Source organism: Danio rerio, chromosome 21 (genome assembly GCF_049306965.1).
Source record: "Danio rerio strain Tuebingen ecotype United States chromosome 21, GRCz12tu, whole genome shotgun sequence".
Classification (NCBI taxonomy): Eukaryota; Metazoa; Chordata; class Actinopteri; order Cypriniformes; family Danionidae; genus Danio; species Danio rerio.
The window spans coordinates 1236961-1250867 of record NC_133196.1 but is presented as its reverse complement, the minus strand read 5'-3'; the positions used below and the strand labels follow the sequence as shown (position 1 = coordinate 1250867).

General features: G+C 35.9%; 1 protein-coding gene across 2 annotated transcripts in view; it reads left to right on the top strand.

Annotated features, from left to right (window-relative positions):
* The window catches only part of scarb2b (scavenger receptor class B, member 2b), a 63849-nt gene that overhangs the window by 10608 nt on the left and 39334 nt on the right, over positions 1-13907 (top strand). For both annotated transcript variants that reach the window (XR_012397037.1, XM_009301636.5), the window contains exons 2-3: positions 3673-3833; positions 12481-12628. Coding sequence is in view for 1 of the 2 variants with exons in the window: in XM_009301636.5 (XP_009299911.1) it covers positions 3673-3833; positions 12481-12628 (309 nt within the window). In the remaining variant the exon portion in view is untranslated. The remainder of the gene's footprint in view (positions 1-3672; positions 3834-12480; positions 12629-13907) is intronic.

Sequence of the window (13907 nt, the reverse complement as noted above, 5' to 3'; positions counted from 1 at the left end):
ACTAAAGCTTGTGAAATGCTGAATCACGGGGTAAAGCTGGATCTCTGTCCTCCTCTGGGATCGATGTTACAATGCCTCTGAAGGGTCGCTCTTCACACTGCAGAGATTGACCCAGAGCGTTTGGAAACACTGTATACAATAACGTCCTTCATAGCTGTTGTAATACGTCAGCACTGCAGAACAAACGGGATCTGAGTGGAGATCAGGAATGTCCTCATATTTATAAATGTTACATTTGAGGGGGCAGTAATGTAGCGCTGAGGTCAGGAGGTCGTGACCTCAGGTGACACTAGTTATCCATCCACCTATTTTGACGTTGAATCTGTGAAAGCATATGACAAACGGCAGCGGCTGTTGACCCTTAGCTGGTTGCATGGACAATGTGTAGTGCACTTGGGCAAGAAACAGGAGCTGGTGGAGGCTGAATTTCTCTTATAGTGTTTCTGCAGAAATATCCACAAGATGCAGAGTGCTTCATCGGAAACAGCTTTCCAAATCCATGCACTTGGCCTGAAGAGCAGCAACTTCACTCTGTAGGGCCGTCACATTCAGTTTAACTGTCTGTATCCACTCGGACGTTGTATTTTCCTGATTAGTTAGCCTCTGTTTGTGTTCTCACTAGTCTGAAGTTGTTAGCGAGTTGTGCACTTTCCGCAGGAATGATTTTTATTTTCGCAACTCAGCTGCATGCGTGTCTAACTTTTAGAGAATTTCGGTTTCTAAAGTCTTGAACGCTGCCATTATTGTAGCGGCTTTAATCATGATTGTTTCGTCTTTGGCTGAGTCAGCGGACCCATTTGAGCTCGCCAAATCATTCTTTGTCTGACGCGGGGCTTTCGACATCAAGGCGCAAGGTTCAGAAATAGTCCAAGGAACAATTTAGCAGCTGCGACAATAAACTTGGAGTATGTTGTAACTATGTGTTTAGTAAATTTAGAAATTAGTTCGCAAAGCTTGTGACTTTGCGACTTCATATGGCGGACGCTAAACCAGAAGTTCCTCCATCCACCTATTTTAATGTGCATGTAGGAATGTTGCATGAAAGTATTTTTGAAGGAAATGCCAAGATGTGCATAAAGGGAAATGGAAAATGTGTGTTTGACAAGTTCACTATTTAAAGTCAACTTAACACTTTAATAGGAATAGATTCAACTCAACAGGTTTTTAAGGTAAATTGTTGACCTTTTAGAAATAAAGTGAACTAAATGCTTTTAAAGCAACAGATTTGCTGATTTTTATGAAATAAATTACATAATTTAATAAATTACTTTTTAGGCAACTAATCGCTTTTAAAGCAACAGGTTTACTCACTTATTTAAGTCAGCTAATCGCTTTTAAAGCAACAGGTTTACTCACTTATTTAAGTCAGCTAATCGCTTTTAAAGCAACAGGTTTACTCACTTATTTAAGTCAGCTAATCGCTTTTAAAGCAACAGGTTTACTCACTTATTTAAGTCAGCTAATCGCTTTTAAAGCAACAGGTTTACTCACTTATTTAAGTCAGCTAATCGCTTTTAAAGCAACAGGTTTACTCACTTATTTAAGTCAGCTAATCGCTTTTAAAGCAACAGGTTTACTCACTTATTTAAGTCAGCTAATCGCTTTTAAAGCAACAGGTTTACTCACTTATTTAAGTCAGCTAATCGCTTTTAAATCAACAGGTTTACTCACTTATTTAAGTCAGCTAATCGCTTTTAAAGCAACAGGTTTACTCACTTATTTAAGTCAGCTAATCGCTTTTAAAGCAACAGGTTTACTCACTTATTTAAGTCAGCTAATCGCTTTTAAAGCAACAGGTTTACTCACTTATTTAAGTCAGCTAATCGCTTTTAAAGCAACAGGTTTACTCACTTATTTAAGTCAGCTAATCACTTTTAAAGCAACAGGTTTACTCACTTATTTAAGTCAGCTAATCGCTTTTAAATCAACAGGTTTACTCACTTATTTAAGTCAGTTAATCGCTTTTAAAGCAACAGGTTTACTCACTTATTTAAGTCAGCTAATCACTTTTAAATCAACAGGGTTACTCAATTATTTAAGTCAGCTAATCGCTTTTAAAGCAACAGGTTTACTCACTGATTTAAGTCAACTACTCGCTTTTAAATCAACAGGTTTACTCAATTTATTTAAGTCAACTAATCGCTTTTAAAGCAACAGGTTTACTCACTTATTTAAGTCAACTAATCGCTTTTAAAGCAACAGGTTTACTCACTTATTTAAGTCAACTAATCGCTTTTAAATCAACAGGTTTACTCAATTTATTTAAGTCAACTACTCGCTTTTAAATCAACAGGTTTACTCACTGATTTAAGTCAACTAATCGATTTTAAAGCAACAGGTTTACTCACTTATATAAGTCAACTACTCGCTTTTAAATCAACAGGTTTACTCACTGATTTAAGTCAACTACTCGATTTTAAATCAACAGGTTTACTCACTTATTTAAGTCAACTACTCGATTTTAAAGCAACAGGTTTACTCACTTATTTAAGTCAACTAATCGCTTTTAAAGCAACAGGTTTACTCACTTATTTAAGTCAACTAATCGCTTTTAAATCAACAGGTTTACTCAATTTATTTAAGTCAACTACTCGCTTTTAAATCAACAGGTTTACTCACTGATTTAAGTCAACTAATCGATTTTAAAGCAACAGGTTTACTCACTTATATAAGTCAACTACTCGCTTTTAAATCAACAGGTTTACTCACTGATTTAAGTCAACTACTCGATTTTAAATCAACAGGTTTACTCACTGATTTAAGTCAACTACTCGATTTTAAATCAACAGGTTTACTCACTTATTTAAGTCAACTAATCGCTTTTAAATCAACAGGTTTACTCACTTATTTAAGTCAGCTAATCGCTTTTAAAGCAACAGGTTTACTCACTTATTTAAGTCAACTAATCGCTTTTAAATCAACAGGTTTACTCAATTTATTTAAGTCAACTACTCGCTTTTAAATCAACAGGTTTACTCACTGATTTAAGTCAACTAATCGATTTTAAAGCAACAGGTTTACTCACTGATTTAAGTCAACTACTCTCTTTTAAATCAACAGGTTTACTCACTGATTTAAGTCAACTACTCGATTTTAAATCAACAGGTTTACTCACTGATTTAAGTCAACTAATCGATTTTAAAGCAACAGGTTTACTCACTTATTTAAGTCAACTAATCGATTTTAAAGCAACAGGTTTACTCACTTATTTAAGTCAACTACTCGCTTTTAAATCAACAGGTTTACTCACTGATTTAAGTCAACTAATCGCTTTTAAATCAACAGGTTTACTCACTGATTTAAGTCAACTACTCGCTTTTAAATCAACAGGTTTACTCACTGATTTAAGTCAACAAATTACTTTTAAATGGACAGGTTTACTTATTCAAGGCAACTAATCGCTTTTAAATCAACGAGTTTACACACTTTTTAAAGCCAGCTAAGCATGTTTTACAGTGTATTCGTTCTCAGAGAACAGTACAAAATACACAAATTGGAAGTTCATGACCTCTTTATCTTGTAAAACGTACTCCATCCAGAAAGTCATTTTTCACAGTGAATGAGTTCAACGCTGACAGACAGGATTTAAAGAGTTTGACCAGGCCTCTAAACCGAATCCACACATGTTCATGATGAATTCTCATACAGTGGTGTGTGTGTGTGTGTTTTCAGGAGATCACGCTGACAGAAGGCAGTAAAGTGTTCGCCACATGGAAGAACCCTCCTCCTCCAGTGTACATGGAGTTTTTCTTCTTCAACGTCACCAATCCTGAAGCTTTCCTTAAAGGAGAAGCTAAAGCTCGTCTGTCTGAGATGGGGCCGTACACTTACAGGTACGTAACACACACTGACCATCTGATGATTGGGTTTACATGAAAAAACTGAGACAACAATAGCTGTGTTTCCATTCAAATATGTGCATAAGATTTACGTAAAGAAGATTAATATTGCATAAAATATGTGTAAATAATGCAGCGTTTCCATCCAATGAGAAACTAAAGGGAACAAAATCATTGAATTTTGGTCACCATGTCACAACCTAAATCTAACCTAATATAAACGTGTTATGACGTTGTTGGCCTGCTGGGCATTAACTTCATACCCTAAATGCACTACAGAATGTTACGTGTACACACACACATCAGCTTTTTACAGCATAATACTCACCACTCTTGAGTACTTTTATAAGGGCTACTTTTTACTCATACATTAAGTAATATTTACAAAAGATACTTTCACTCTACTTGCACTACATTTTTGGTCGTGTTTTGTCAGAATAGTACCAAACGTGAAGCAGAAATCTTCCATCAGGCTTGTGAAATGGTGTTTTTTTGTGCTGAGTCACTGGGTAAAGCTCTGTGATCTCTGTCCTCCTCTAAGGTCGATGTCTCAACACACATAAAGCATTTTATTGATTTAGCCTGTTTTTTTTCCATTAAGGTCTCTTTGAGAAAAAGAAAATCTCTTCTAGGGAGTCCTGCATGGTCAGGATGGCCAAATAAAAAGCATTAAACTAAACAAATAAGAAAATTAAGGCAAGGCAAGTTTATTTATATAGCACATTTCATACACAGTGGCAATTCAAAGTGCTTTACATAAACAAGAATAAAAAAGACAAGAAAATAAAAACAAAGAAACAATAAAATTATTAAAAACAGATTAAAATGTGTTAAAATACGTTATAAAGGAATAAAAAAGAAATAAAGAGACATAATAGTGTGATCTGTCAGATGCAGCACAGTGCTCATTCAGTAAAGGCACAGCTAAACAGATGTGTGTTCAGTCTTGGTTTGAATGAGCCTAATGTTGGAGCACGTCTGATCATTTCTGGAAGCTGATTCCAGCAGCAGGGGGCGCTGTTAGTGGCTGAAAGCTGATTCACCCTGCCCTGACTGAACTCTTGGAATTTCTAGTTTATATGATCCTAAAGACCTGAGTTATCTGTTGGGTTTGTATTCAGTGAGCATATCTGCATTGAGCTCTTAGGCCATTTAGTGATTTATAGACCAGTAATAATACTTTAAACTCTATTCTGAAATTTAATAGGCTATTGTTTAAGTCATTGCTTAATAGGCAATGACTTTGATATTATCAGTAAGTTGGCTATGCAATGACTGACTTTACAAACCTACAGTAGTATTTCTTTTGTCATAACTAAAATGTTAATGTCTAAAGGTATAATGTCGCTGAAGCCTAAGGAAATGCATCTTTAAACTATAGTCTAACAGCAAACTTGAACATTTCCAATATTTTATTGTTTATCTAAAGCAAAACATTAAATAATCAAGATAATAATAATGCTAAAAATAAATTAAAAATGTCACGTTTTATTTATTTATTTATTTATTTATTTATTTATTTATTTATTTATTTATTTATTTATTTATTTATGTATTTAACAATTTAACTGGCATTTTCACAGCTTAATATTAAATTAACATTTAATATAAAACATTTTATCCATTACCTGATCCTGAAATGTATTATATTTATATTATTATTTCTTCTAAAGTTAAACATTAAAAAATATTTAATTCATTTTCCATCAGCTTAGTGTCTATTTCAGAGATCGCCACAGCGGAATGAACCGCCAACTATTCCAGCATATGTTTTATGTAGCGGATGCCCTTCCAGCTGCTGGGAAACACCCATACATATTCATTCACATGCACAAACACACACACACACCCTCATACACTGCGACTAATTTAGTTAATCAGCTCCCCTATAGCGCATGTGTTTGGACTGTGGGGGAAACCGGAGCACCCAGAGAAAACCCACGCCAACATGGGGAAAACATGCAAACTCCACACAGAAATGACAACTGACCCAGCCGAGACTCGAACCAGCAACCTTCTTGTTGTGTGGCCACAGTGCTAAGCATTGAGCCACTGTGCCACCAATTAAAATACAACAGGTAAAAATAACAAACAATGGGAATTTGCATGTTCTCCCTGTGTTGGTGTGGGTTTCCTCCGGGTGGTCCCGTTTTCCCCCACAGTCTAAACACATGCGCTATAGGGGAATTGAATAAGCTAAATTGGCCTTAGTGTGTAAGTGTGTGTGAATGCAGGAGTTTTAGGGTGTTTTCCAGTGTTGGGTTGAGGCTGGAAGGGCATCCACTGCATTAAACATACCACATATAATGAATAAGTTGGCGGTTCATTCTGCTGTGGTAACCCCTGATTAATAAAGAGACAAAGCTGAAAAGAATGAATGAAATAAGCATTTAAATTGTGTTAAAACAGGGTGAAGATGAATGAAAACGGCTGAGAAAGGCATAATGAAGCAGCATCAGCCATCAAGTGTCCAGTTGTCCAGCTCTTCTTGAATTATTGAAGAGTAGAGCAGGACATGCATTAAAGCGAGCGGATGTGTGTTTGTCTTACGCACGAGTCTCCTGTAAGCGTCTTAAAGACTCTCCGGCCGCAGCCTGAGGAATTATGCTCAGATTGACAACGCACACTTCAGCAGACACACACACTGAGCACGTGCAGGATTCACATGCACAAAAATACATGGAGAAGTCAGAATTATTAGCCCCCCTGAATTATTAGCCCCGCTTTATGTTTTTTTCCCCGATTTCTGTTTAACAGAGAGTTTTTTTCCACACATTTCTAATCATAATAAATCTAATAACTGATTTCTTTTCTCTCTACTATGATGACAGTAAATAATATTAGACTAGATAATCTTCAAAACACTAGTATTCAGCTTAAAGTGACATGTAAAGGCTTCACTAGGGTAATTAGGGTAAAGTTATGGTAATTAGGCAAGTCATTGTATAACAGTGGTTTGTTCTGGAGACAATCCAACACTAATATTGCTGAAGGGGGCTAATAATATTGACCTTATAATGGGGTTTAAAACAATTTAAAACTACTTTTATTCTGGCAGAAATAAAGCAAATAAGACTTTCTCTTTTGCATTACAAATCATAAATGTAAATGGCCAGTTCACCCAAAAATGACAATATACTCATTAATTACTTTTCCTCAAATTGATCCAAACCCTTGTTCTGTTAAACCCAAAAGAAGATATTTTGAAGAATGCTGGAAACTGGTAACCATTGATTTCTGTATTAGAAAAAATGAGTCAATGGAAGCCAATGGTTACAGGTTTCCAACATTCTTTAAAATATCTTCCTAAACAGTTTCAGGCAAAGTAAATGATCACAGAGTTTTCGATTTTGGACAAACTGTCCCTTTAAATACTTTTAAAAAACAGTTCACCGTCAAAGTTGAAAATTTACTCGCTATTTACTCTTTTACAAACCTTTATGAGCTTCTTCTGTTGAACATAAATAAAATAGTAGAAACAACAAATGAAGGTTAATGCTTCCAGGTTTCTAACATTCTTCAAAATGTCTTTGTTTGTGTTTAGCTGAATGATTTTGCTTTTTTTAGATGAACTGTGCCTTTAATGGAAACACCTATAATTAGTGTTATTTTGTGCATAAATTTTGAAAACAACTGGGAATTAACTTCATATTTAAAGGTATTTTTTAAAAGAGACCTGCCACTATTATCCTCCATAGTAAGTTTCCATCTATCTATTTTTATGCATTGAAAATGTACATTAAAAAGGTGCATGCATTTTAAAAATACACATTATTGAATATTTTTATCCAATTAAAAAAATATGTGCATAAACAACAATTGAAACATATTCACTAAATAAAATCCAGCATGCACATTAAAAAAGGTTTTAACTGATCACGTGATGATAGAAATGTGCCATGTTTTATTGACTTGTGTTACATTTTGCTCAATTCTCCTGTTCTGCTGTTTAATAATTTAAACAAATGCATGTCGTAAAATATAACTAATGTGACCTGCTGTTTAAAATTGTTAATGCTTTATTGTTGTGTGGTAATATCACAGCACATGTCTAATCTCCTGAAACTTCTCTCTATGCATTATGTAATGCTTTAATCTTGTGTCTTAAGCATCAATCCCTTCATACATCTGAATATGTGTATATATACGTACTTCTATATATATATACTTTTTAGAAATATTAATATGTTAGTTTTTAATATATTAATATTCTATATTGGAACATTTATATTGTAATGATTGATTAATTATTGTTATTTATAATCAGTACTATTTATTATTAGTAGTATTAATTCTTATATATTATTATAGTATTAAAATTATAATATAAAATGATAAATGCACGCACTTTTTTATTGTACAGTTTGTTTTTTGAATAAATTTATTTAAATATTTACAATAAATGTTTACAATAACACACAAGCATCCTTATGCTATTATTTTTTGTACATATTAAAAATATTAATAAGTTCTTTAAAATATATTATTATTTTTATATTGGTAAAATTATTTTGCATTGATTATTTATTTGTTATTATTAATATTCACAGCAATGTATTATTATTATTATAGAAAAATTGAACCGCCAACCCATCCAGCAAGTTTTTGCGCTGCAGATGCCCTTCCAGCCGCAACCCATCTCTGGGAAATAATAATAATAATAATTATTATTATTATTGCAATACTGTTTAGAAACCCACAGAGCTGAACACATAATTTACTGGAAAACAGGACTAATACAGGTGTGCAGTGTTCTTCTTCTTCTTCTTCTTATTATTATTATTATTATTATTATTATTATTATCATTATTATTATTATTAAATAATACATACATGCATTTTTTAATATATGAAAAGCTGTCATGGTATTTATTAAAACTGAATATTAATGTGAAACAGTTGAGTAAGTGTGGTGTTTTATCAGTGTGTTTGCTGTCGTGTGTGTGTGTTGAGCTCCACGGCACTCCTTAAACAAATATCAAAGTCTGCATCTGTTCAGCGCTGATCCAAGGCCAGCCGCGTTCAGTTTGTTTGCATTAAACTTGGGTAATTCAGAGCAAACAGAAAACACTTCAGCAGAAATCTATGATGTGAGGTTGAGCTGCAGAGAGCCAGACACTAATCATTTTCATCTCATGTTCTGCATCATATCATGTTTTTTTGCATTTAAACTATTATAATTTTAATTCAAATGCAGTTTTATTTGATCATTTACACTTTATTTAAACTTCTTGCCAAATGGTTGCAACAATTTGTTCTGTTCTGAACTCTGATGTCGCCTATAATGTTGTGTGCGTTGCAGTTTTTGATCCAAAACTGTGCTGCTCCTCTGCTAATGAAACCTCCACTCCCTGCTCTTACTGCTGGAGTGAAGATCAGTGAAGCTTGAACACCAGCTGCTTACAATTACCTAAACCTACAAAACTACACTGGCCAATAAACATTTGCATTAAAATATTACAATGCACACAACATTATGTGTGACATATCAGAGTTCATCAGCTCTCGCTGGCACATCTGTGAAGTTTTTGTGATGATCTAGAGCACAGGTGTCAAACTCAGTTCCAAAAGGGCCGCAGCTCTGCACAGTTTAGTTCCAACCCTAATTAAACACACCTGATCAAACTAATTGAGTCCTTCAGGCTTGTTTGAAACCTACAAGTAAGTGTGTTGGAGCAGGGTTGGAACTAAACTGTTCAGGGCTTCGGCCCTCCAGGAATTGAGTTTGACACCCCTGATCTAGAGCAATAGTATCTAGGCTAATGTTAGCAAACCACCAAGAAGAAGACCCACATCCAACAGGATGAACTGTGGACACAAGAGGAAGCTCTCTGAAAGGGACGTCCGGCTACTAACCAAGGTTTATTAAAAAAACATCAGACCACAGCTGCCCGACTCACTGCAGAATGAAATGTGCAGCTCAGCTCTCCTGTTTCCAGCAGAACTGTTGGTCTGGAGCTCCACAGGGTCAGTATACATGGCCAGCTGCTATAGCCAAACTTTTGCTCGCTCATGCCAATGCCAAACATGAGTTTCAGTGGTGCAGCAGTTGAAATCTTGGGCTGTGGACAATGTGAAACATGTAATGATCTCTGATGAGTCACTGTCTTTCCCACATGCGGGAGAGTTACAGTGTGGAGAAGCCCCAGAGGAGAGTCCCATCCAGACTGCTGATGAACAGAGTGAAGCATGGTTTGGACTCAATATCATGACATTTCCTAGCCCCAATACTGGTGCTAAATGGTCACTGGGTCACTGCCAAGGACTACCCTACCATTCTGGAGGACCATGTGACCCAATGGGTCAAACATTGTTTCCTGTAGACAGTGGGGTGTATTAGGAGGATAATGCACCAATTTGCACTGCAAGACAGAGTTGGTTGATGTACATAAAAGTCAAGTTGGACATCTCTCGTGGCCTGCACAGTACCCACAACCAAATATTATTGAGCACTTTAGATGTTTTGGATGAGTGAGTCAGGAAAGGTTGTCCTCCATCAGCATCACATAGTGAACTGAACACTTTTCTGAAGAAGAGCTGCTCCCTCTGGCTGCTGTGCAGGACTTGTGTCTCTCATATATATACAGTTGAAGTCAGATTTATTAGCCCCCGTTTGATTTTTTTTCTTTTTTTAATATTTCCCAAATGATGTTTGACAGAGCAAGGAAATTTTCACAGTATGTCTGATAATATTTTTTCTTCTGGGGTCCGTTCTTCGTACCTCTCTTAAATGATCTGGGATGATTTGGCAGATTCTGGATCTTTTAATCTTGATAACTGATCTCTGCTAATTTGGTTCTTCAATCAAGTTCGCGAATCAGATTAGAATGTCTGGATAAACTGATCTGAGATCGCTGTGTGTGTTGTGAAGAACAGATCTATCGATCCTCGAAATCATGATCAGTAATGCAATGATTGGCTGACGGCACATCAGCGTAATGACATCATCTGATTAATATTCAATTATCCATGTGAGCAAAATTACATCAAATTAGCAGTAGACGGCTTGTTAAATATGACACGCAATAACCTTCCATATTTGTTATGAGCTGAAGGCTTTACACTTTCATGTGTCAAGAGTATTCATGTATTTCGATGCAAATCATTTAGTGTATTTAAATGTATTTAGTTCCACATTTAGAAAAGATTTTCTTTTTTATAGTAGCCGTTTTTTAATCGGTGTAAAGAATAACTGTTGTTTACAAAAGCATTTTCATATTGGTAAAGGCGTCTGCAACTTTTATGAAACATCAAGTCACCGACATATTAACTATCAAAACATGTTTATGACTGCATGAATGTATTATTGCTTTAAAAAAGTCACATATTCTGCATTTCTATTATACACAATTTGTACTAAAGTGATCTAAAAAGTTCATATCAATAAGTTTTCTCTTTGCACCAGGTGGCAGTCTTTGTACTTTCATTTCGAGGGTGCAGATTGCATACGTTTTATTAATATGTATAACTAATTTATTTTATTAATGACTATAACTTTATATATATAGTTAAAAAATATGTACCATTTTCCCAAGTGTTTATAACTACTACTGTAAGAAAATATCAGAATTCGGAACATACTTTCTGTATTATCTTTGCTTGAACTGAGCCGATCTAATCCTGTTTATATGAATTGAACCTGCTCCCGATCAGGTTTGACCTAGCAAAACTGTTGCCATGACAACAACTCTTGGATCAGCTTTGAAGAACGAAACGATCCTGGATTGTGTCAAATCGCCAATATCCAAATCCAGCTAACTGAGTAATCCACGTACGAAGAACGAACCCCTGGAGAAAGTCTTATTTGTTTTATTTCGGCTAGAATAAAAGCAGTTTTGAATTTTTTAAAAACTATTTTTGGGACAAAATTATTAGCCCCTTTAAGCTAATTTTTTTTCGATAATGTACAGAACAAACCATTATAGAATGACTTGCCTAATTACCCTAACCTGCCTAGTTCACCTTATTAACCTAGTGAAGCCTTTACATGTCACTTTAAGCTGTATAAAAGTGTCTTGAAAAATATCTAGTAAAATATTATTTACTGTCATCATGACAAAGATAAAATAAATCAGTTATTAGAAAAAACTATTATGCTTAGAAATGTGCTGAACAATCTTCCCTCCATTAAACAGAAATTGGGGAAAAAAATAAACAGGGGCGCTAATAATTCAGGGGAGCTAATAATTCTGACTTCAACTGTAAATATATATATATATATATATATATATATATATATATATATATATATACATATATATATATATTATTCATAAGAAATATTAATAATGTGATTGCAAACATCAAGTGTTTTGCACTATACTGTACTTTGTCCATTTACTATAATATTTTATACTGTACGTCTCATTTTCCCCATTTCAGCACTCTGAACATGTCATTAAGACTTATTATATGGATAATTTTGCGTTCCACATCCTGTTCTTACAGATCATGTTTCTTTCCTGCGATCATTATTTGCATTATTGTCCATTTCTCCTCATTTTCCACTGCATCACTGTGATTGTTTGTGTTTTAATGTCTTTTCTTGGTTTCTTGCTCATCATATTTCCTGTAAATGTTATCTAATCTGATGTAATCATATTATTTTTAACTCAGTGTGTGTGTGTGTGTGTGCTTTAAGAGAATACAGGCCCAAACACAATGTGTCGTTTGTGGACAACGGGACGAAAGTGGCCGCTTACACACCCAAAGTGTTCGTCTTCGTTCCGGAGAAATCAGTGGGAGACCCTAGTGTAGACATGGTGACGACTGTGAACATCCCTGCTGTGGTGAGTCTGTGTGTATGTGTTTGTTTGTTTGTTTGTGTGTGTGACAAGGTTGTTATAGTTAATAAAAACAAACAAAAAAAATATTTTGGCGCAGTAGGTAGTGCTGTCGCCTCAAAGCAAGAAGGTCGCTGTTTCGAGCCTCGGCTGGGTCAGTTGGTGTTTCAGTGTGGAGTTTGCATGTTCTCTCTGCGTTCGCGTGGGTTTCCTCCGGGTGCTCCGGTTTCCCCCACAGTCCAAACACATGTTCTGTAGGTGAATTGGGTAAGCTAGAATTGTCTGTAGTGTATGACTGTAAATGAGTGTGTGTGGATGTTTCCCAGAGATGGGTTCCAGGTGGAAGGGCATTCACTGCGTAAAACATGTGCTGGATAAGTTGATGGTTCATTCCGCTGTGGCGACCCCGAATTAATAAAGGCAATAAACCGATAAAAGAAAATGAATGAAATAAAAATAAAAGCAAGAGTTTTTAAAAAAACTAGAACGAACTGAAACTTTATTGTGTAAATACTAGTGATGCGCAGATGCCGGTTATATCCGCGGGCGCTGCGGATAATCTGGGAGTCGAGTAATAAAAAAATACATTCCGATTAATTTCGGGTCGGTTGCGGGTGGATGTAGCGGGACATGGCAGTAGACCAGTGAAAAAGCAGAGAGTGGGCTTTGCAGAATGGGAAGATATGAGACGCCCAAAATAATAGATGAAGTGCAAGAGTAGCCTAATATTCAAAGTTTCAGTTAGAGGAGTCATCAGAGGAAAACCTGCTGTTACGATAACCAGCGATCATTCACTGGAGATCGCTGGTTTCCTCTATCATCATTCACTTCACTTCCGCATTCCCCAGGACTACATTTTCATACATGCACTTCTCCCAATCACGCACGCCTGGTCACTCATCTTCCTGATTACATCACCAGCTGAAACCTGTTACAGAAGACTCGGCCCTCTTGTGAGCTGGAGGACTGGAGTCGGCCATCTTGTGAGCTGGAGGACTGGAGTCGGCCATCTTGTGAGCTGGAGCAGCCATCTTGCAAGCTGGAGGACTGGAGGTGGCCATCTTGCAAGCTGGAGGACTAGAGGCGGCCATCTTGTGAGCTGGAGTAGCCATCTTGTAAGCTGGAGGACTAGATGCGTGACCAGGCGTGCGTGATTGGGAGAAGTGCATGTATGAAAATGTAGTCCTGGGGAATGCGGAAGTGAAGTGAATGATGATAGAGGAAACCAGCGATCTCCAGTGAATGATCGCTGGTTATCGTAACATATATAGGACAGCAAGACCCG